This window comes from Plecotus auritus (genome assembly GCF_963455305.1).
Source record: "Plecotus auritus genome assembly, chromosome: 5".
Classification (NCBI taxonomy): Eukaryota; Metazoa; Chordata; class Mammalia; order Chiroptera; family Vespertilionidae; genus Plecotus; species Plecotus auritus.
Window position 1 is genome coordinate 153,930,810 of NC_137776.1, and position 24,700 is coordinate 153,955,509.

A 24,700-nucleotide genomic window follows, 5' to 3' on the forward strand; every position below is an offset into this window, starting at 1 on the left:
CACTGGCCAAATGGACCAGAAGCCAGAGGACAAGGAAGTGAGTTTAAAAAATCTTACAGCCGAAACCGGTTTGGCTCAGTGGATAGAGCGTCGGCCTGTGGACTGAAAGGTCCCGGGTTCGATTCCGGTCAAGGGCATGTACCTTGGTTGCGGGCACATCCTCAGTGGGAGGTGTGCAGGAGGCAGCTGATCGATGTTTCTCTCTCATCGATGTTTCTAGCTCTCTATCCCTCTCCCTTCCTCTCTGTGAAATATCAATAAAATATATTTAAAAAAAAAAATCTTACAGCTCAGCCTGCTGATTGTCAGGGTGGAGAAGGGTAGATAGTAATCTAGAGAAGCAAATGGATTGTATCTGGCACAATCACACTTTAATGGAATTGTCTCTTTGTTCCTTGGTCTTCCTCACTAGACTAAGTTACTTGAGGACAGAGAATGTTTCTTTTATCTCTGCATCCTTAGCATCTAATATATACTAGATAATAAATGCTTATTGATTGACTCAGAGGACATGGTAAATGGACACCACTTGGAGGACTGTACTTTCTGATCTTGGCACATGCTTTCTGCATTATCTTGTTTTGTGCATTATCTCTTTAGATTCTTCCAACAACTCTGAGGAATATCCAGGGAGAAATGGAGAGCGGAGTAAGCTCTATAATTTTCATTGTCTGGCAACAAAAAAAAAAAAAGAAACATTTGGTCAAGAGAGGCAAGTTCTCAGCACTCAACACTGAAAGGAACTGGAATCAGTCATGAGACTGCTTATACAAGAAGCACTCAGTTGCGTAATGGGCAATATCTTCAACAGCAAAACCATGGGTGCAGAAGCTTTCTCATGGAGCCATTTGAAAGTATTAACCATTCCTAAAAGCCAAAGGCCTGTTATTTAAAAGTAGCCCAGAGGTTAACTGAGTTAGTATAATTCACTTTGGTTGATCTTAAAAGGCCTTATCCCCCTCTCCCCGCAAAGGATTAAGCCTTAAACTTCTAGCCTGGCCAGTATGGCTTGGATTCTCTCTTCTCTTATCAGCCAATAGATGAAAAGGACCAACTGAGAAACTCAGACGCACCGAGAGACCATGGATCCATGGGAGGGCAAAACCTGGGTCCCTGAATACTACGTGGAGTGGAGCCCTCACCCCACGCCCTCTAAACATCTGTGCTGAGAGCAAGAAATAAACCTTTAATGTGTCAAGCCTCTGATATTTGTTGGGTTTCACAGCAGTAGGATTCTTACCCTGACTAATACATATAAAATAATATTCTAAGTTTTATATTTGAGACTGTTTTCAAAGCTATGAACATGATTATCATAATCTGTTGTCTATATCATCAGTTATTTTCGTGAAAGTCCTTTCCAGCTTGAATCTCATAGTTTCAGGGCTATTGTATTATCATCTGCATTGTGAGAGATGTCCCTTAGTGCTGTCCCTTCTTGCTTGGAACATGATGAAAAATATAATACTGACATTCTATGCATTTTTATAATGTACAGAGTCTTGTTTTGTGCACTATCGCTTTAGATTCTCCCAACTCTGAGGAAAATGCAAGGGCCTATTATTGTCCCCATTTTGCAGGTGATGAAACTGATATTAAGAAGGTTAAGTATGAAGTGTGTGTGAGTGTGTGTGTGTGTGTGTGTGTGTGTGTGTGTGTGTGTTGTTTAGAACCTAATTTACAGAGTTATTTGAGGAATAAGTTCCCTAACCGGTTTGGCTCAGTGGATAGAGCATTGGCCTGCGGAGTCAAGGGTCCCTGGTTCAATTCCAGTTAAGGGTATGTACCTTAGTTGTGAGCACATCCCCAGTAGGGGGTGTGCAGGAGGCAGCTGATTGATGTTTCTCTTTCATCAATGTTTCTAACTCTCTATCCCTCTCCCTTCCTCTCTGTAAAAAATCAATAATAATATATATATATATATTTTAAATGAATAAGTGAAAAAATAATTGTTACAAGTTTTTTTATTTTCTTTGTAATTTCCTTATCGGTTATCTATTGGTGTATAACAAACCACCCCAAAATAAGGACTTAAAACAGTAACAATAATTTATTCTGCTTACAGAACTTGGGCTGTAAAGACACAAATAGCTGGGGTGAGGGGTAGGGCTGGAACAGCTGGCTTCCTTCTCTCTGTCTGTGATCTCTCCACATGGCAGCCCCTGGGTAACCATGGCAGCTGACAAGTGAGTGGAGAGAGCCAGAAAAGTGCAGGTTCAAGAGAGAAAAAGAGACAGACAGAGAGGCAGACAGGCAGAAGCTCTGACACCGTCGGACCTACCCTTGGAAGGACATCACTTCCATCATATTTTCTTAGAAGCAAGCCACTAGGGCCAACTCATATTCACAGAAAGGGGAAGTAGAATCTACCTACTTCTTGACTGAGTTTTGGGGTACGTTTTTCAACTACCACATTTTCCTTCTCTAAAATGCTTGTCTAAATTAGCACAGACATGAAGCTCAGGAATAAGTGAAGTGACACACCCAATGTCATTCAGCTGTTAAATGGTCCACCAATATTAACCCAAGTTTGTGATTCCCAAGTCCATGCTCTTTTTCATTACCCCAGAAAATCTCCTGTGATCAGCATGTCGAATAGAGAAGGGAAGACATGCCAGTGCCCAAATGGGGCCAATATTTTTCATTGCCTTGAAAAACACATTTATTTTGCAGGAAAAATGTTATCCATAAAGCAGTCATCCATAAGCACTTTCCAAGTTTCTCCCAAACACCTGTGTTTTAATTTTCCCTGTGACAGATGTATTCATTTGCATTTCCCCCAGATGAATCACTTTTTTTTTTTTTTTTATCTTTATTGTTAAAAGTATTACAGATGTCACCCTCCCTCCCCACATCCTCATTGATCCCTTCACCCAACTCAGTCCCAACCCCAGACCTTCCTCCCACTGTTCTCTGTCCATAGGCTATGCATATATACATATAAATTCTTTGGTTAATCTTTTTCCACTTCCCCAACCCCGCCCTCTGAAATACATTGCATGCTTCAATATCTCTGGATCTTTTGCATGCTTCAATATCTCTGGATCTTTTTTGTTCATCAGGGTTTTTTGTTGTTTGTTTGTTTTTTCTTGGTTCATTAGATTCCACAAAAAGTGAGATCATGAGTTACTTGTCTTTCTCTGACTGGCTTATTTCGCTTAGCATAATACTTTGCAAAGACTTTTTATTTTTTTAATTTATTATTTTTATTTTTTTATTTTTTTTATTTTAATAAATCTTTATTCAGATTATTACAATTGTTTCTCCTTTTTCCCCCCATAGCTCCCCTCCACCCAGTTCCCACCCCACCTTCTGCCCTTACCTCCCCCTCCCTGTCCTCATCTATAGGTGTATGATTTTTGTCCAGTCTCTTCATGAACCCCCCATATCCTTTCCCCCTGAGAATTATCAGTCCACTCCCTTTCTATGCCCCTGATTCTATTATATTCACCAGATTATTCTGTTCCTCAGGTTTTTAATTCACTTGGTTTTTAGGTTCACTTGTTGATAGATATGTATTTGTTGTTCATAATTTTTCTCTTTACTTTTTTCTTCTTCCTCTTCTTTAAGAATACCTTTCAGCATTTCATATAATACTGGTTTGGTGGTGATGAACTCCTTTAGCTTTTTCTTATCTGTGAAGCTCTTTATCTGCCCTTCAATTCTGAATGATAGCTTTGCTGGGTAGAGTAATCTTGGTTGTAGGTTCTTGCTATTCATCACATTGAAAATTTCTTGCCACTCCCATCTGGCCTGCATAGTTTCTGTTGAGAAATCAGCTGACAGTCGTATGGAGGGTGCTCCCTTGTAGGTAACTAACTGTTTTTCTCTTGCTGCTTTTAATATTCTCTCTTTGTCTTTTGCTCTTGGCATTTTAATTATGATGTGTCTTGGTGTGGTCCTCTTTAGATTCCTTTTGTTTGGGGTTCTGTGGGCTTCCTGGACTTGTAAGTCTATTTCTTTCACCAGGCGGGGGAAGTTTTCTGTCATTATTTCTTCAAATAGGTTTTCAGTATCTTGCTCTCTCTCTTCTTCTGGCACCCCTATAATTCTGATGTTGGTACGCTTGAAGTTGTCCCAGAGTCTTCTTACACTATCTTCAACTTTTTGGATTTTTTTTTTTGCTTTTTGCTTTTTCGGTTGAGTGTTTTTTGCTTCTTTGTATTTCAATTCTTTGACTTGACTTTTGTGTTCCTCTAGTCTGTTTTTGGGTCTCTGTATAATATTTTTTATTTCAGTCAGTGTATGTTTAATTTCTAGTTGGTCCTTTTTCATTTCTTCGAGGGTCTCGTTATATTTATCGGCCTTTTCTAGGATATTCTTGAAAAGCCTTATAACCGTGGTTTTGAATTCTATATCCAGTCGTTTGTTTTCCTCCATTTCTTTCGTTTGTGATCTGATTCTTTGACGCCGCATTTTCACTGCTTCTCTGAGTTGGTAGGGTAGATTTGTGTGCTAGGTTTCCAATATGGCCCAGTGGGTCTGCCTCCCCAGTTAACCTGAGGTGGACACTCTTGGTGCACCCCTTTGTGGACTGTGTGTACAGCCTTGTTGTAATTAAGTCTTGATTGTTGTTGGTATCACTGGGAAGAATTGACCTCCAGGCCAGTTGGCTGTAAGGATCAGCTGTGTCTATGCTGGGAGAAGTTCGGTGCTGGAGACAGCCTTATAGGATTAGACTTGCCAAATTGCAATAGCCTCTGTGCTCAGCTTGGATGGGGTGGAGTCTCAGTCTTGGCTTCCTGTCAGCCTTGCCCTTGCGCACACGTGCGCGCCTTCAGACCTCTGCCTCCCCGGCTCCTGAGTCTCCGCCCGAGAGTCCAGACTCCCCCCACAAGAGCGTGGGTCCCCAGGGGCTCGCCTGGAACTGGGGTTCAGTGCAGTCAGAACTGGGGTTCAGTGCGGTCAGGGGCTTCCTTCCCCCTTCCGCCAGAGAAAGTCAGCCAGGCTCTCAGCCCCCCTTCCTCTCTGCGCGCACAAAGACCCTTTGCCGTACCTTCAATTCTCTGTGAGCTTTTCTCTTTCCTTCTAGTTGTAGAATTTTCACTCAGCCAGCTTTCCTGTGGTTCTGGATGGTGTCCGTTCTGTCTTTTAGTTGTAGTTTTGAAATTGTTGTGCAAGGCAGCAGTTTAGGTGCTTACCTATGCCGCCATCTTGGTTTCTCTGAATCACTTTTTTGTTATTTATTTTTTTTTTTTTACTATTTCTCACTTCCCAAGATCCTTTTGTATTAATCCTCAAACCCCACTACTTGGGTTCATACTACCTCCTAATGTAGACCCTTCCCTCAATTCTATCTCATGAAAATGTGCCCTTCCTGTGGGCCATTAAAATGTTCAATAAGAGACGGTGTGACCTAAGGTCTGAGGGGCATCACACTCCCCCACCCCGCAAGAGATCAAAATATCGAAGGTTGAAAATTTCTGTTGACCCAAGAGAGTTTAAATTATTCCATTTTAGAAAATCTGGGAATTTGAACAACGTTGTGGATCTGAAATCTCAGAGGTCTCACGCATCATTTTTTGTAATTCTAGGCAGGAAGGCGGATTTCCCTGTGGGGGCCTTTCTCTGGGGATCTCTAGCAGTTCCTATGGGGGAACCATCCTTTCTGTTTCCTACACCCATAGGCTTAGTGGAAACATGGGGTAAAAAGTACAGAGAACTAGAAACATGGTGTGTAGGCTACCTCAGCCCATAGAAATATAACACTGGTACTTTTATATTTTCTAATAGCCGCATTTTAAAAAGTAAAAGATGAAACTAATTTTAATAATATAGTTTATTTAACCCAATATATCCAAAGTACTATCATTTGAACATGTGGTTAATATAAATGTATTTATGAGATATTTTTCATTTTTATTTCCATACTGTCATGGAATCCAATGCGTATTTCACACTTATTGCACATCTCATTTGGAACTAGCCACATTTCAACTCATCAACAGACAGTATTGTATTGGGCAGCACACAGACACCCTTGGTTTCTGTTGATTCGTTGGGCCTCTGAGACCTCAACCCATTTTTCTCTGGTTGCACGCCTTTTATAGTTATTATGAGCTCAAAACACCTATCTTGGAGAAAAACTCCATCTAATGTGGCCCACTTCCTCCTTGTCATTCTCTATCCCATTATCCTGTTTTATTGTCTCAATAGCACTGATCTCTTCGAAAATAATCTTATCTGTTTGCATCTTCTCCACCAGAATGTAAGTTTCACGAGGACAGGATATTTTTTAAAATCTATTTTGGTCTCGGTGATTTTCCCGTGGCGAGCACCATTCCTGGCACACCGCCGGCGATCACTTTTGCGGGACACAGGAGTCGCATTTCTCTGGAACCCGGCCGAAGGGGGCAGCATAGCGGCGTGTCACAGGTGGGGCGCCCACGTTGCGCGAGGCTGCGCTCGCTCTCCTCTCGGCGTGGGTGTGGAGTGGGTGGGTGTGTGCGGGGTGTGCGCGGTAGAGCGCGCCAGTGAGTCCGGAGCGGTGAGCCGAGGGGAGCAGCGAGCGCTGCTCACAATCCGCAGCGCCCGCCTGGCTAGGCAGCTTGGAGGTGGGTGGGCCGAGCAGCTAGCCCGCCCGCGGGGTCCCCATTGGTCGCTTGCCGGCCGCCCATCGCCCGGAAGCCGGCGAGGAGCCGAGGGGCTGCTCCCGAGCCGGAGCGGGAAATCCCGACTGAGCAGACGCTGGGGCGGGCGCACGAGATCCGCGTTCCCCACTCGCTCCCTCCCTGCGCTCTCGCCACCGCCCCGCTCGTCTCCGGCGCTGGCGCCAGCGATCGGCCTCCCACCGCGCTCGGAGGGACCCGGGCAGCAGCTCCCGGGCGCCGGGTGAGTGGCCGCGCACAGCTCCTCGGCTCCCCCCGGGCCCCGCCGCCTGCTTTTGCTTTCGCCGCCGCAGCGCGGCGTGGTTTGCCGGGCAGCGCCCCGGGCTACCGGGAAGGCCAAGGCGGGGGAAACTTGGCTGCGGGGAGAGGAGGCGCCCCCAGCCCTGCGGGCCGGGTGGGAACAGGTGGCGCGGGCCGGGCCGAGTGCTTTGTGTCAGGGCGCGCAGACCGGCAGCGGGCGGCCGCGCCTCCCTCGGCCGCTCCCTTCCCTCCACTGTTCCCCCGGGCGGTCGCACGCTGGGTCGGCTCGGTAACGGAGCGGGAATCACCAGGAATGTGCCTCTAGGGACTGCCTGGCTCCAGGGAGGAGAAGGGGTGGCGACCGTGGTGCGGGAGCCGAGAGGTGGCGCGGGGGTGCACCGCGATGCCTGTTGGAGAGTGATGTTTCCAGCCGGGCGCGTTCTTCCCCGGCTACTGCTTCATTCTTCCGCGGCGTCCCTGGAGGTGGGGAGCTGGGTGGGCGTGTGTGCAGAAAAAGGGGAGGCGGGAGGCCAGTTACTTCCGGAGCTGGTTCTTATCAGTACAGAGCACCCTGCTTTTGGGGACGCGGGTCTTGGGGTGCGGTTGTGCCCGGCCCCAAGCGCGCCGGCGATGCGGGCTGGGGAACGTCCCTGGCCCGGTTTTAACAAAGGGTGCTCCTCTCCACCTGGTGGGAGGGGCAGCTCCGGAAAAGTGGTCTATAGCAGCGGGTCTTAGCCCTAGGAAGGTATTTTTGGGTTGTCATTTTATTAGTATTATTGCCTTCTATCTATCTATCTATCTATCTATCTATTTATTTATTTATTTATTTATTATTTTTTAAGGACCGGAGACTGATGCATGAGGGGCCCATGGAGGCGAAGGAGCGGTGGTGATGGTTTGGGAAGCGGAGCTGAAGTGCGCTGGGCTTTGGTGAGGCGTGAAGGTTTATCATGACCGTGTTCAGGCAGGAAAACGTGGATGATTACTACGACACCGGCGAGGAACTTGGCAGGTACGGGGTGCCAGAGGCGTACCCTACTGAGTTGTGGGGCTGCATAATGTTGTGGGCAGTGGGCTGTGAACAAATGCAGTTTGAATCAGGCGTCTCCCTCACCCTTCCAGGAGATGCGCAAATTATAGAGAAATGAGTTACCCGGTGAGGGCTAGGGACCAGAAATAAACCACGTAGTCAAAGGAACTGGGGTGGAGAGGCAGTTTCAGTGTTAGGTTATGATGCAAAGTGTATTGATCAAGACCCCTGGACAAGAGCAGACTGAATTGTCTGCAGAGACTCTAATCAGCTTTTGCCCTCAAGACACAAGGAGGCAAATGCTAGGATAAAATTCCAATAGGAGTCAGCTCTTGTGTGATTAAAACCGACAATAAAAGTAACCAATAGGCTTTTTAAATCTTCATTCTTGCCTTCCTTCTGAATTTTTGGAGTAACATGCACAAGTATTGTGCCCTGCCTGTATGGAGACTTGCCAGATGTTGATGTTGGGTTTGGATTTTGAAACGGACTCAAGCCAGGAATTTAATTACCCAGTTGGTGTTAGTGGTAGCTTTGGTTTCATTCCTAATGTTAAATTTTTAACAAATCAATGAGTGAGAGTGTAATATGGCCATCTGGATTCAGAGCCTATTCCATTGCTGTGGGAGCTGTGATTCTGTGTGTCAAGTCCTTCAGTTTCTAGGTGAACAAAGAATGGTTTCTTTGGGGTCATCTAAGAGCTGGGTTGGTTTCCCATTGACTGGGTATTTGACAGGGTGTGTTGAGTTCCCATCTTTTTGGAGCAGAAAACCGAGTTTTAACACCTAACTTTAAACTCAGCCTATGAAATTTGACTGCAGTGTATTTGTATTGTGCGTAACGTGGGCAAAAGGATCTCTAAACAAATAAAAAAATATGCACTGACTTACCCTTGTATCAAAATATGTATTTTTCCATATACATATGATGTCCTGATATCAGCTTCCTTGTGGTGAAAAGGAAATTTACAAACAGCCACACCCTAGATTACCTAATGAGAATTGTGAAAGTTGAGCTTAACTGAAAAATGTCTTATGGGTTTAAATAATACTGCAGAATGCAGGCCATTTTTAAAAAGTTACTGTAACCGCATATTTCTCTATATGTTTAGTATTGGCTGAGAACATCACTGGCTTTGGAGTTGCTTGCTATGTATTGGAGATTTACTGACTGAGTAAATCAGAAGGAAAGCTCTCAAAAATCATGTTTCGTGGCTATGATTAAGATTAAGATTTATGAGTATGTGGTTGAAATACTTGGTTTAACTAGAATTAAATCACTTTATCCCTGTGGTTTCCAGAAAGAGTGGCATATGGAGTTTTCCTTTGGAGGTAAGGGGGAAAGGTGAAAAAAAAAATGTATTTGAATTCTGTTTCTGTAGTATGGCCTGATTATCTAAATTCTCTTATAGAGAGATGATTAAAATCAGGTGAGATGATTGCTTTATGGATTGAGTGTATTGACCTTATTTTCATTAAGATCTTTTGCTAAAAGCTACCACTAACACCAGCTGGGTAATTAAATTAGCGTTATGTGTTATAAGAAAGAAAAAAAATGAGGCCTCCCTGTGGCTGGCGCGGGGAGTCTGTAATCTTTATTTTGTGGGTGTGATGACGAGCCCTCGGCCAATGTGCCGGTGGTTTTCGGGTTTGTCACTGATGCTTGGCTTTGATTTTGGCTCTGTCTACATTTCTGTGTATAACTGTCTCCCCACTGTGCAAGAATAATTGACAAGTTGTTTCTTGAATAATTTAATTTCTGTGACCTCTGTCTTTGAAAGAAGTGCTCTGAAAAACTGAGAGTTGGGAATTTTTAAAAAGAAAGGGTACGTGCCCCTTCTAGCTGCTATAGCTTTGGGTTTTGCTTAAAAATGGGTTAAATGGTTGGGTTGTTTTTTTTCTTTTTTAGTTTTTTTCAAGTCCTCTGATTTTTATGTCCTATGATTTTTAAGTGGAAATAACCAATTCCTGAAAACAAGTCTGGACGTAAGACAGACCTGTAGGAAAGATGCTGCCTCATGTGAAAGAAGATTGGGAGTGGAGACAGGAGTTTTAGTGGCAGAAAATGGAAATGGGCTGATATTTCACACAAGGTTGTTCTAAGCAGCGAGTTATACGCAGACCAATAGCTAGGATTTAAGACTTTATATACTATAATATCAGCCATCTAAATAATAGCTACTCGTCTTAGAGATGTACTGAGACAAGGTTCACGGCTAGAGGAGGGAAAATTGATTTTTAAATAAGTAGAATATTATTGTTGTCATTTTACTTTTAGGAAAACGGAGAGTATGTATGTTGGAGGATGAGTATGTGGGTATGTCTGTGTGTCTGTGTCTGTCAGTCTGTTTACGTGTGTTAGTGTTTGTCTGTTGTACTGCCCCAGACTGCTATAAAAGTTGGCTTTGAACTCTAAAGAACTTGATAAAGTCTGCTTATTACAGTAGTGATACAGCTAATAGATCACTGGACAGATATCCTGATCCAGAATCAGCTCTGCCGCTTGCTAGCTTTATAACCTTGAACAGGTCACTTACCCTCTCTGACCCTCAGATCTTCATCTAAAAAATGAGAGGCCGAGTGATTATCTCATGGCTGTTGTGAAAATCAGGTCATCTAACACATGTAAAAGCATCTTATCAGCAGTAAAGAGTTAAACAAATATAGATATCATCCGCAGGACTGGCCGAGACACGTGGGTGTTCCAGGCAGGCTAATAATTCGGCCTGCAACTCAATATTCTTTTCAATATCTGCTTGCCAATTTGGGGAATGGAGGCACTGTCGGAAAGGGTCATGGGGAGACCCAATGCTGCCAGCACTGGGCCTCTCCACTCTGATTCTAAATAATGCACCTCTCTCTGGCCTCAAACTTGCACACCTTCCGAGTGGAAACAAGTCCCTGCAGTGAATGGACATCACCTTTAGAAGACTGCTTGGTGACCTTCTGTATTGACTCCAGGAGGCCCTTTGGGGTGTCATCCTGGATCCCAGGAGCTAGTGGTGTATGGGAGGAATTCTTATAAATGCAGATTTCTCCATCTGCTGTTACACTTGGGTGGTTTTAATGCCCCAGGTGCCTTCAGTTCTCTTATCAATTGGCACTTGGGGCAGCTGCAGGCTGGCTTGTCCCACCATTGGGCTCTGGTTACACCCTTGGCTGTGGTTCAGCCTGACCTGTGAGCTTTCTGGGCACCTCTCCGAACATTGCTATCCTGAGGGCCTGGCCTTCTTCCCTCTTCTGCTGTCTGACCTTACATGATCTGAACACCTGGGTCCCATCTCCTGAATAAATGACCTCATGATGCTTTCTCCTTTTTAGGAGCCCAATGACTTGCTGACTGAAATACTCCATTGGTCTGTGACCATAGACTTCCCTGTGCCAAGCCCCGTCCTTGTAGCCAGCTTGACAGTTCTTCCAGGTGGTCTTTGCTCCCCAGGGTGTGCAGTGTGCTGCATAATACCAGGCAAAGTTTGATTGATGCCTGAATGAGTAAAGCAGGTTGGCAGGTGCAATATGGAGACCAGGATGGGAATTTAAGATGTCAATGGTGATGCAGATACTGACGCCGTGGTTCAGCCACAGCACACTCATTTGCAGGATGTTGTGAGAATTAGAGACAGTGGCTACAAACATCTGACACACAGTCACTGCCTAAGATATTATTTTTAATAACCTGCTTCTCCTATTACAGCATTTACCACATTGCATAGTCATTACTTATTTGATCATCTGCTTTTCCCACAGGTTGTCACAGAGTTGTGACCTTGGACTGACATACCATTTTATCTCTAATACCTAATTAGATGTGTGACACTAGGTGCTCAATGAATGCTTGCTGATTAAATGAATGGGTTAACATATGTAAAGCATGCACACATGCACATATACACAGGTGTGTGTGTGTGTATGAACACACACATGTGGTCCTCAATAAATGATGTCTCTGGTGGAGATGAACTTAAGACATGAAAGGCTGCCGCTAATAAGAATAAAAGTTTCTTTTGCTTTTGCGTTCTCCGTGATTGAACACTAATGTGTACAGCAGCCAAAATTTCCAGCCACAGGATCAGTTCAAACAAAGCAAGCTGGAGCATTAAATATTTTACATTGGTTTGGGAGGGTTGCTAGAAAGTAATAATTCTAATTTAAAGCATCCTCATTTTGGCATAAAATCCATGGGCACTGTAATTGACAAAATAAAATCCATGGGCAAGGAATGGTAAGAACCCCTGACAGTCTGAGTACCTCTTTCAGTTGGTTTACTGAGGACTGCAGAGGAGTCCTGAGAATTCTGGCATTCGCGTGTGGACGGAAGGAGGAGAAACATCCGTGTGGGAAACGCGGGCTCACGAGGCTGACCAGTGAGAGCACCCTGGAGGACTGTGCTGAATGAGACTTTTCTCTTTCCTTTCTGCTCCTGCGGGCCCTCGATGTTTCCTCTGATCAGAAAGGCTGCAAAGTTTTGGAGAGATAAAGTTCAAATATATGTATTAGAGGTAACAGTTCATGATTATTAAATTCTCTGCATTTTAGGAAGGTCTGATAATGGTCTTCTAGGATGTGAAGGGAGGGCATGATGATGGTAGTGGGTGATAGTTTGGCTGAATGCTTACTTGCTAGCACTGGGAATGTATCTCTGGACCACCCGAGCAGGCGTCATTTAGGTTCCATGGGGCCAGGAAGCTAGGGGGGCTCAAGGTTCTCATTGATGGAGAAACAAGGAGCATTGAGGCTGCCTTCTTTGTTGTTATTTACTTTGAGGCTGACTTCTTGGTCCACGTCCTTTTATCCTAAGCTTTTGTCTTCTCCAGCCACTTAGAAACCTAAAGGCCCCATAGCATTGTCACACCTCTCTAAAGCTGTAAAAAAAACACAAAAGCTTACGTGATGGATGCTCAGATGAATTTCAGTAATTACATACAGGGGTTATATCGAGAGGTGACATTGTCAGACATGTCCTCTTGTCTCCAGCCAAGTTGTAAGTACTCGAAGGCAGAAACCGTTTTCTTCCAGATGGGACAGGGGAAGGAAGTCGTCTGGGGGGCGAGGCACTAACCCGTGCTGCTGGATTCCTTTGGAGATGGCGTGGCCTGAGCCACTTGAGTGACAAGATTAAGGTTGCTTTGTCTACCCTGCTTTCCTGCTGGGAAATGTATCATGAACGTTCATCCTTAATTCTAGCCAACTGCTGTGTGTGCCTAACCTAACCAGGCATGTTGATCTCACTGAAAACACCAGGAAGTCTCTCCTTCATAGTAGAAACTTACTTCTAATTAGGAGATAAAGAAAGCCTCCTACTGGTGGGAGGGGAGGTGTTTCTGTTGATGAGAGCTCCTCAGAGCCTTAGTTATGGGACCTGGAAGAAGCTGGAGTGATCAGCGCCCTCCCGTCTCATTTCCTGCAGTCAGTGCTTAGGGCACGTGTCTTTCTCAAGGCAGCTGGTTAGTAGGTAGCAAGAGATGGACCCAGAACCCCAGGCGGGCCTAGTTTGCATTTTGATCTCTGCACTACTTATGATTTGGCAATTTTTTCTTTGGAAGCCAAATAAAGTTGCTCTTTAAAAGAGGTGGTTTGGGCAGCCACCTCAGGACAATCCATTTTAACATCTGCATTGGGGAGGATGGTTAGAAATAACTGGCACCATTTCACGGAAGGTTTTCATTTCTACCCCAGCCAGAGCCTGACCCTTTGACCTCAGAACTCACATGGGCACTTACTTTACTACACACGGGACCTTCTTTCTTTTTCCAAATGGCTTGTGCCCCAGTAATGAATGGTATTAGTGTGTGGCATGGTTTTACCCAAGCCCCAGAGTTAATGGTTTAGCTTTTTAGAAACTTCACAGAACACTCTTATTATTTTTTAACCTTTAAGTAATGTAATGTGTAAGAGTCCTGGGCCCTGCCCATCTGGCCACCCCCTAAATGACAGTTTCTCATTTCATTAAGTGGCACTAGTCCGTCTGGTTTAGGGCGGGTGTGTGATTGTTTGAGACTATGTGAAAGGTAATGCTTAATTGTTTTGCTTTGATTTGTTGTGGTAAATTATGAAAACAGAATGCATCGTCTCTCAGCCTTGAAGGAGATTATAGAGAGGTATAATTATTTATAATAAATCCAATGTATTGGTTTGTCAACATTCTAAATGAATTCCTTTAAATGTTCAGTTAGGAGGTTGGGAGGGTGTGGGTGGGGTTGACATTTGTTTTTTTCTACATCTAACAAAAATGGGTTTAAAATAGCGTTGTCTAACTACTACATTTTTCTCAGGTAAAACAAAAGGTGTGGTTGTACCCCAATTCTAGGTTTAATGTTCTGGGAGGGTTTTTACAATAACAAGTCTTAAGACCTAAAATAGCTTGTGTCTTATTTTCAATCCTGGTCCAAAACAAAACAAAGCGGTCATGTGCCAGTAACTAATCTCTGGTGATAGCTGACAAGTGTGACCCTCGGTGACTTGTTTGTCACTTCTGTCTCTGTAGGTGATGCCGAGAGCCAGTGTGGCTTACAGATCACAGTGTGGTCATTTAAGTATAATGTTGCTCACCTCTGAGAAATGACTGTGGGGTTTTCCCCATGTGTTCTACTTGTCCACATTTCTGTTTTGAGCTTGAAAAACTTTATTCAGTAACCTAATGTATATTCAGTAACATCAGGAAGAGTAGGGGAGAGGGAGATCTTTTTTCCCTTTATAAATACATTCAACTTTGGGTGTAAAACATAATGTTTGAACAAATGAGTACTGTAAACTGCTGATCTCTGGTGTTTGAAAATTTTATATTGATGGTGCTTATAGTTATAAGCCTGATGGTTTTTGGCTGAGAAATTTGGCTCTGAGTCTGGGCTCTTGGGACACATTTATTTTTTTTTTTTCTGTCAAAACTGTCTGATTATTCTTATTTAGATATTATGTGATGAATGGGGCTGGCTTTTAAATACTTCAAGTATGCCCTAACCGGTTTGGCTCAGTGGATAGAGCGTCAGCCTGCGGACTGAAGGGTCCCAGGTTCGATTCTGATCAAGGGCATGTACCTTGGTTGCGACCACATCCCCAGTAGGAGGTGTGCAAGAGGCAGCTGATCGATGTTTCTCTCCCATTGATATTTCTAACTCTCTATCCCTCTTCCTTCCTCTCTGTAACAAATCAATAAAATATATTTTAAATAAATAAATAAATAAATAAATAAATACTTCAAGTACAATTGATGTACGTTTTTACTTTCAAGGAATGAGCTGATTTCCATTTTCCCTCCATTGTTGAATAGTACTTTCTAAGTTCATTGTTAGAACATGGTACCTTTGAAACTTTGCAAACTTTTCCTTTTTAACTTAAAAAGAGTATCAGGATTTTTAAACCTTTACTTTAATCCTCCATCTCTTGTTCCTGGTCCCCCATGGAAGAATTTTCTAGTTGAAAAAGCAATGTAGGGAGATAATCAATACCCTCCCCCCACCCCTTTTTGTGGTCCCTTCATGAAAAGGCTTAGATTTTCCTCTGAGTTTCTTATCTGTGTGTCTGCCTAGCAACTCATACGTCTGTCTATGACCAGGCTGTGTATATGCAGGAGGGTAGCTATGACTCAGGTGATGCAGGAAAAAGTGACAGAGGGATCCAGGGGACAAAGAGGGAGGGGCTTGGGAGCGAAGAGGTCAGTGGTTGATGCTGATTCAGTTCTAATGCTTCCATTCTCCCCTGAAAAGTTCTTCTAAATCTGTGTAGAGCTCAGTATTTTTTTTTCTTTTGCCATCTGTGGTTTATGGGTGGGTAGCAGAAATGTGTATCTCTGAGATAGTGATGAAAGGCTGCAACCTTTTGAGCGTAATATTTAATAGGCTGGGAGCTACAAGCTGCTTCCCTTTACAAAAACAAAGCGATGGCACTGGAGGTGTGTGGATAATAGACTTAACAGCTAACTGCTGACATTTGAGATGCCGAATTGCACATCACACACAGGTGAGCGGTCCTTAGAAATTTGGTAAGGTCTAGGAGGTCATTTGCGATCTTACAAATACGATTTTATTGGTATATAAATCCGTATCATTGAAAGCAGAGCCTGCCGGGAGTTTCCTCTGTACACCTGGCATGTGAATATAGAGAGTTGTCTTTGTAAATGTTGTTTTTGCTACTCAGGGTGTCCAGGATGAGCATGTAAAGTGCTGTTAGTGGAGCCGAAACTGCCACCGAGTTTATCCTCAGCAGCTCCTCTGGCTTCAGATAATCACGGGTTTGCTTCCTTCCCCACCGCAGCGTGGAGTAGCCCCTCTCCTGGCTGGTTACTCCACTCCGCAGACCAGTGGTGCATTGGCGCCAGCATGCTCGGGACCAGGCCTGGCCAACAACTTAGGCATTGCTGCTCTTTGTTCTCCCTGATGTCACTTTTCCCACATTGTGCAATGGGAGTGAGGTGGAATCCTCGCCTGTCATACTATTTGCTGGTGACATTTCTTTGCGCTGTAATTCAAACGAGTTTCAGGATAGATGGGAGATATTGCAGACTTTCCATTTAGAGCTGATAAGGGTTTGCTCCAAGCACCATCATATATGCACTCCACCCCCAGCCCCACCCCCACATCACGTAGAGCTTTAGGCAGATGACTCAATTGTTTGGGAGAGGAAATGGATTAGAACAAGTAGAATCTTTTCCAGGACAAATTGTTATCAGTCTGTGTTTTCCTCCCTCCCCACCCCTCCTTTGGCACAGAGAGATAGGAATGCTAGCCAGCAGAGCCACGGCCAGGCGAAGTAAGCCTGGTGGCGGTGTGGAAGTCGCTCGGCTTTGCGAGATGTGATTTGGACACTGCATGTGTATATGCAGTTTTAGGAATATGACTAATTAATGTGGACCAACATTTGCAGGCCTCATCTTCGGAAGCAATGTTCTCTTTAATGCAGATAATTTTAAAAATTATCTCTGTGAGAGAGAAGTTATAACCTAGAGAAATCAGCAAATGCGAAGTGACATGGCCACTTTCAGCCTGCAGCCTTCTCCCCGGCACGTCCATTGGGGAGGCCCTCGTCCTTAGTTCCTGCATCCCTTAGCAGTTTGGGTTAAGTAGCTGGCCACTTTGTGTTGTTTTACAACCAGTTATGCACGTGATTCTCGCTCTCTCTATGGATTGCAAGTTTTGTGCAAGTAGAGGACATGGATTTTTTGTATCTCTGGTATTGGGTGGGAGTAATCGAAGCGCACAGTAGGCCTTGTTTTTTTGCCCAATGAAGATACATATCCAGAAATGAGAATATGGTTCAGAGCTTTGAACCCAAATCCCTGACTCCACAATGTACTTACTGTTACTTTGGGAAAGTCACCAGACTTCGTGACACTCACTTTGCTCATCTGCAAAATGGGAATAATGATTGTACTCACCTCAAAGTTGTGTGAGGGTGTGTGTGATGTGTGTAGAGTGCTTGGCCTGACACCGGACACACAGTAAGTGCTCAAGGAGTGGTGGTTGTTTAACAAGACAGAGAGAATGAGTGAGAGCAAGAGGGAGAAACACTATAACATGCTTCTGAGTCTCTGTGACAGGACCCTGCCTCTTCCCTGTCCGTTCCATTTCTCTGCCCAGGCTCTGGGTGGAGGTGAGGGCCCTTTTCTCCTCAGTTCCATCCTTCCTCTTTCTCTTCTCCCTCTCTCCCCATCTTGGGCTCAATCTGCAGGTTGGGCTCATTCTGCCAAATTTGACTTTGTTTATCCTATCTGCCCTTCAAGGAGTCCTAGCTCCATTCTGGCATAAACCCAGGTCTGAGTTTACATGCTGGATAGATGATTCTTAGCATTCCTGAGAAACAAATGAGCTAGGATTGAGCTGTGCATTCAAACAGGGTTTAAGGAGACAGGGCTTAAGGAGATGCCATTTTCAAAGCCCACCTGGTGATCATGGGAAGAGGGCAGAAGAGTCTAATGTTAAAGAGTTTCTATTAAGATGGAAAGAGCTGCATTCAGGGCAGCCTGAGCCAGTAAAAGCCGCCTGACAAGACAGCCGGGAGTTAGCTGCTCAGTGAGAGAGCTGCTCATGAATGTGGGAGGGCTGGCCTCCTGGTGCTATTGAGAACCTGAGCTTTGTCAGCATGCAAATTTATGTTTTTAATATGCTGTGCTTTAAGTTCTGAAAAGTCTATTTTGTTTTTCTGGCTGATTTTTAAATTAAAAACCATTTTAGGCAGCCAAATAAGACCCTAGGAATTTGACCAGAAAAACAAATCGCTGATTTTTGTAACCGATCTTTATGGAGAAAGGAGCTGAAATGAGTGTGTGGGCCCCTGAGTGGCTGACCAAGATGAGCTTGCTGCAGAATGCACGACATACAGCGGGTGTGAGCCTCCATTCATTTCTGACACATGCTGATTTAAGATGTGAAAATGAGTGTTTGGCCAAGCCAGCAGTGCCCGTGCCAAGAAAAGCCTATTAGGTTGGTGGCTGAAAGGCTGAATTGTTAGGATTTACTTAACGGCGAGGCTCTGCCAGCTGCTGCGAGTAAGTGCCCACTTAGATGTCTGAGTGCCCGTCCTTGTTCTCCTGGACTGGGGTCTCATTTGTGCAAGGAACATGGCCGCCACACGAGAGGCCACTTGAAAAGGACGCTTCCTTATTCTTTGGGCCCTTTAAGTGGATATCTTTAGTTTATCAAAGTAACATGAGGCGCTCACCAATTTTAAAAGGAAAATGCCTGGAAATGGGGTCTATCGATGTGTGCAGGAGAAATATTAGAGAGTGACAATGTTCAACAACAGTCAGCATAAACAGACTGTTAAACAAAACTGTCATGGCAATCATATTTGTCACTTATTCATTCACCCAGAATGGGTTGGGCATCTAATCTATATGGCTTTTGCTGGTGTGTTGGGTAGGACCCCACATCTCAACAAGTTTCTAACCCAGCAGGGTAGACAGACGTCACACAACCAATGATAATGGAAAGCCCCAGGAAGAAATGAGAGGCACCAAGTCTTAAAAACTGTTTCTGGAGTTCAGGCACGGAGAGGTCATTCTGACTTGGAGGGTTTGTTCATTTTTTCTCTCCTTCATCCCGATTCTTGTGGGAACATAAAGATGTAAGCAGGTGGGTGTGGAAACAGCATGTGTGTGTCTCTACACATACGTTCCCTGGCAGGAACTGGAAATGGGGCGTGAGGAAGGAGGCGAGGAAACTAATATTTACTGGGAACCCATTCTCGACCAGGGGCTGGGGCTGGGTATTGTAGTCTGCCTTTTACAGATGAGAAAACTGAGGTTCAGAAAGACATTGGCCTTAGATAATATATTTAAAGAGATAACTGTTGGACACCCCAAAATGCTAAGCCGTGTCTGGAAACTGGGCGGGTTAGGTTGGGGAGGTCACTTTGTGTCCTGTTCTTCTGTCACTGTCTCCGAAGGGAAGTTTAAAGGACCTTAAAACATTTAGCCAGTGCCTGGCTCATGCGATGTAGTCAATACATGTTTCCTTCCCTCCTGGAAACCAGGGATTCTCAGCCTCGGCACTAGTGACACTTTGGTCAGGGGTGCTGTGCCTTGTAGGATAGGCCTCTGCCCATTGGATGCCAGGAACACGCTCTGCCAGTTGTCGACAACTGCAATTTTTCTAGACCTGCTAACAGTCTGTTGGGGGCACCTCTAACCTGTTGAGAACTACTGGGCTATAGAATCAAGCACCTCTGACCCATTGAGAACTCCTGGGCTACAGAATCAAGACAGGAACGTGTAGACTGTGCACCTAGGGGTAGGAGGTGCTAGTAGGCAAGGAGGATCCTGGGCCCCATGGGAAAGAAAATGACCTTGAAAGAAGGTACTGACCTTGGGTGTTGAGAGGTGGGGAAGGAAGAGAGTGGATGTGAGTGAGAGGTCTGGGGCAGTGGCTGTTTTAATCTGGCTGTTGTGCGCTGTCCCAGGAAGGGACAGGACTGCTGTGTCCCAGCGGCTTGGGGTGGGACCGACAATGAGTAAGACTTAGGCTGCTGGTCAGACTTCCTGATGTCGCCAGCCTGGGAGTGAGAGCCACCCATGGCTAATACCGAAGCTCTGCTGTGCCCCTCCTTGCTGAGCAGCCTGCTGTGAGTCAGGGCTCTGAGCCCTCACTGCGTAACCTCCGTCCACCCCTCTCCCAGGGCTGGCACTGGCTGCCATCCTGATGATCTGTTTTCAACCTGCTTTCATAGCTGTGTGTTTTTTCATGTTGATTCCTAATTTTTAGTCAAAGCTAAATAACTCTTACTTTTTATTCTCTTCTCATGCTCTTAGGCCCCCGGTTTCTGCCATTTCAGCCCGCTGGATAGTATAGCTTGCTGTGTGACTGTGGGGAGCCCTCACAGCTTAGTTGTTGCATCAAATATCCCTTCCTCATCACAGGGCTTTTAAAGGTGAACTGTCAGGTCAGGGACCCTTGGTAGGTGGTGTGAAGTATACTTTCTGCTCTGTCGCCCAGCTCCCTGGGGAGGGGCACTTGTTTGCAACTCAAGTGGGGAAGCTGTCAGAGAGGAAGAGCCTGAAAGGACAGGGGCTGATTGGGAGGGCACGTGGAAAGGGAAATGTGTCAGTCATGGTGCTGGCTGGAAAGAGTCCACTCCTGAAGGTCTAGGTGAAGGCTATAGGGTGGCCCAGTATGCACTGTCTGGGGATTCCGTAGCGTGCCTAGGGCCAAGGAGGCCACATGCACCTGCACTTCAGGGAAAAAACACCCACCTCTCCCTCCCCTGCCCTTCAGCCTCCCGCCAGGCCAGTGCCTCTCATTAACCACCTGCAGGGAGCCAGGGAGGCGGTCTTCAAGGACAGCCTCCTGTCTGGGCAGAGAAGAGTGAAGAATAGATTGGCGGGGGGGGGGGGGGGGGGGTGGAGGGGGGCCCATAGACGAGATGGAGAATATCCAGGAAAGGGATGTCCAGTAGTGACAGTAGTGAAATGATACTGGGTTTGCTATGTGCCTGCTCCCCTCTTGGTGCACATGATCCGAATCTGAGCTGTCAATACGTGGGGCCCTCTTCTCTACTCTGATACTGGGTTTAGCCTCCATTCTTTCCAGGAAGACGTTCCTGACCACCCCCTTCAAACCGCTGCCCTCCTCTCGCAAATTCTTGGGGCATTTCCTCTGTGGAACAGTATTCCAGGATTAGACTCCCCACACTGCACTGCTGGCTGTGTGAGTGCGTGCATATGTGCGTGTGTGTGTGTGTGTGTGTGTGTGTGTGTTCCCTAGTTTGCCCCTTAAGGTGTTCTTTTGTTCCCAGCATCTTGCAAAGAGAAGGTATTCCAGAAATATATATTTTTTGATGATCGATTATTATAATTGATCATAATCACAACATTTTGAAATGAAGGAGTGTAATCATTGTTCCTATGAGTTTTAAATGTGGACAGGCAGTCACTAAAAAGTTCCTTAAGATGCATGGGGAATGGCCCTGAGAGGTGACAGCCCCACAGAAGTAGGAGGGTCCCAGTATCACTGTGCTAAATGGAGAGCAGGATATGGACAAAATGGCTACGTGCTTTCCACTGTAGCATCCTGATGGTTTCCCCAAAATATGTTGGCATTTTTACCATCTTACCTATTCTCAGTGTCATAGATATTTTAAAATTTTCAAATATGGGGGAAGAGGTGAGTCTGGTGGGAGTAAAATGTGGTTCACCCCATTTCAATTACGTGAGGGGAGACAGGTACCGGGCGCAGTAGGCACTAAACACTGATCTGCCCCACGTCAAAGCCAGAGCGGTCCTTAGAGAAAGCTGGCATCCAGAGCTGGCATCCACCGTGCCTAGCCTCTGGACACAGCCTCTTCACAGCGACAGCACACCAGCGGCCCGGGGATCTTTGTGATTTAAAAGGGAAAACTCAAGGGACTTGGATTGAACCTTTTTGGAACTGGCACTCTCCCTGCTGTCAGGCAGTCCTCTCACATTTGCTCTCTTTTTCATGATGCTTGAAAATTGGGGCAGCAAAAAGGAAAGAGGGAGTTTTAAGATAGAATTCTTCGCCAGTAAATTTTTTTAATTGATTCTAGGACGCGTAGAAAAGTGTATCATGTGTTCTGAAAGGATAGGATTTAATTATTGTTTAAAATTAGTTCTAGAGGAAGTGCGTGGAGTTGTACCCAAGAGAAGAGAGGGTTCCAGTGGAACTGTGTAAACGGGTTGATGGAAAAGAGACTTCTGCTGCAGAGGGTTTGGGAGCGTTGCCAGCCCTACAACAAGGCGTCAGTCAGCCTCCCTGTACTGGGGGAGCAAGTGGAAGAACCGCCAGGTGTGAGGATGTGAAAGGACCAGGGAGAGCTTACCTTACAGACAGGGACAGCTGGACACAGCAGTTTTCAACACGGTATCACTCTTGTTCCTTGGGTTGCACGCTTTCCTGCAACAAGGAGGTTAAAGGCACGAAGACAGTAGCCAGAGAGCCAAGTGGCCAGGGGAAAGTTGTTGGGAGCGGGCATTTAAAAATCAGCCGCTGTGGGGTGGGAGGAATGAGGATGTTGGTGACCAGCAGAGATCAGCGTGAGAGCTTCTAGTTTCTCACTGACCCTGGAAGGGAAATGGGAAGTGGGTTTTTATGCTTCTCTTACGGAACTCAGAGAAGTTAAGCTTGAGGTGGCAGAGTTCAATTCAGTGTGGATTAAAATGCATGTATATATGTTCATATGGAAAATAATATAGTAAATAATATAAGAATAAACTGTCTCGTGTACTCACAACTGTAAATCTACTTTTGCCCCACCCTGTACTTACTTGTGTGTGTGTGTGTGTGTGTGTGTGTGTGTGTGTGTGTGTGTGTGTAATGTATATAGTTGACACTTGAACAATGCAGTGATTGGGGATTCCGACCCCCTGTGCAGTTGAAAATCCACTTACAACTCTTGACTCCCTAAAAGCTTTACTTACAGCCTACTATTGACCAGGAGCCTTACCAATAACATAGTCAATTAACATATTTTTTGTATGTTTTATATGGTATTGTTACAATACAATAAGCTAGAGAAAAGAAAATGTTATTAAGAAAATCATAAGAAAAAGAAAATACATTCATAATTTGTGTATAAGTGGACCCCCCACAGTTCAAACCCATGTAGTTCAAGGGTCAGCTCACACACATATGTGTATACATGGGCATACATTTATTGTAAATTTTACTGATGTAGAAGATGTATAACCATTTATAAGTAATAACAAAATATGCATATTCTTTATTGGAAATTCCATATGTCCAACTAAATCTCACAGAATGCTTTCATTGATTTTTTCCATGACCTGACCTGTGGTGGATCACGTTTTGACAAATGGATTTACATCTTGATCTGCTAATTCATTTTTCCAATAAATTTATTGCCATTAAGTGTGACATGCAATCTACTGTTAGGCTATTTCTCATACTTGTACAAATTATATTCGTTAAACTGAACCTCTTTCAACCTCAGCACTGCGGATCGCTGTAGTGCTAACTGTCTTTCTACCTTTTGGTGTCGTTGCAGGGATTGGGACAGTGCTTGATTCTATATTATTTAACAGTGACCGTGTTTAACAACCGGCTCACAAAATTCCTACAAAGTGAGCAGTGGGCTCTCGTGAACCAGGATGGGCAGGCTCAAGCCCTTCCCCAGCTCCACTGTTAAGGTCTGAAAAGGCAGGTGCTTATCTGTCTTATTCACTGTTGATCCCAGTCCCAAGGATGATGCTGATTGTGTGGCTAGAGACTCAGTAGTATTGGTGGCATGAATGAGTGAAGTTTCAAAGTGGGGGCCAGGAGCCAGTTCACGGGACTCATTTGCAACGCTCGAGGACAAGGTCCTTCGTTGGCAGTGAGGAAACTTGGGAGAGAAGGGGCACTGGAGACCGTCTCCAGATCAGAACCAGCTGCCAGAGCCCTGCCTTCTGGTGGGATGTTAGCACTGGGGGCAGTGTGATACAAAGAAGAGGAGAGAGGCCAGCATCTCCTTTGGTGGCCCGTTCTTCCAGCTTAATTTAATCTGGCATTATCTTCCCCGTCTTCAAGGAAAGGAAAGGCCTTCTTGTCTAGCAGTATGGTGACTTCTGGTAGTCATCACACCCAAGGGGGGTGACCAGGTATGGGGAACAGGAGTGTTAGGTCCCCTATGCCATCTACAATTAAGCAGATAATGCATTCATGTGACACAGAAGTCAAGAGGGTATGCAGGGAAAGGTAGCGTTCCTCCTTCTGTCTTCCAAAAATCAGCTCCTTAGCCTCTTGGGGATCCTTCCAGATTCAGTTTATGCCTAAAGTCAAACTTCTATTTTTATGTTTTTATTGAAATAGTATCACGTTAAACACATTGTTCGATACTTTGGTTTTTTTCTCCTAATAGCATATCTTGAAAATCATCACTCTACAAAAAGAAATGCCTCTTTCTATTCTATGGGTTTACCATACTTTATTTATTTTTTTTAAATAAATCTTTATTGTTCAGATTATTACAGGTGTTCCTCTTTTTTTTCCCCCATAGCTCCCCTCCACCTGATTCCCCACCCCACCCCATGCCCTTACCCCCCGCCACTGTCTTCATCCATAGGTGTAAGATTTTTGTCCAATCTCTTCCCTCACCCCTCACACCCCCTTCCCCCTGAGAATTGTCAGTCCACTCCCTTTCTATGTCCCTGATTCTATTATATTCACCAGTCCATTCTGTTCTTCAGATTTTTCATTCACTTGATTTTTAGATTCACTTGTTGGTAGGTGTGTATTTGATGTCATTTTGTTGTTCATAATTTTTATCTTTACCTTTTTCTTCTTCTTCCTCTTATTAAAGAATACCCTTCAGCATTTCACGTAATCCTGGTTTGGTGGTGATGAACTCCTTTAGCTTTTTCTTGTCTGTGAAGCTCT

General features: G+C 44.8%; 1 protein-coding gene across 1 annotated transcript in view; it reads left to right on the forward strand.

The window, feature by feature from the left end:
• The first annotated feature begins 6,526 nt into the window (after window positions 1-6,526).
• Window positions 6,527-24,700, forward strand: part of DAPK1 (death associated protein kinase 1) — a 165,417-nt gene continuing 147,243 nt past the window's right edge. The window contains exons 1-2 of the mRNA XM_080668571.1: window positions 6,527-6,831; window positions 7,691-7,860. Of these exons, the coding sequence (XP_080524697.1) occupies window positions 7,799-7,860 (62 nt within the window). The 5' untranslated portion in view covers window positions 6,527-6,831; window positions 7,691-7,798. The remainder of the gene's footprint in view (window positions 6,832-7,690; window positions 7,861-24,700) is intronic.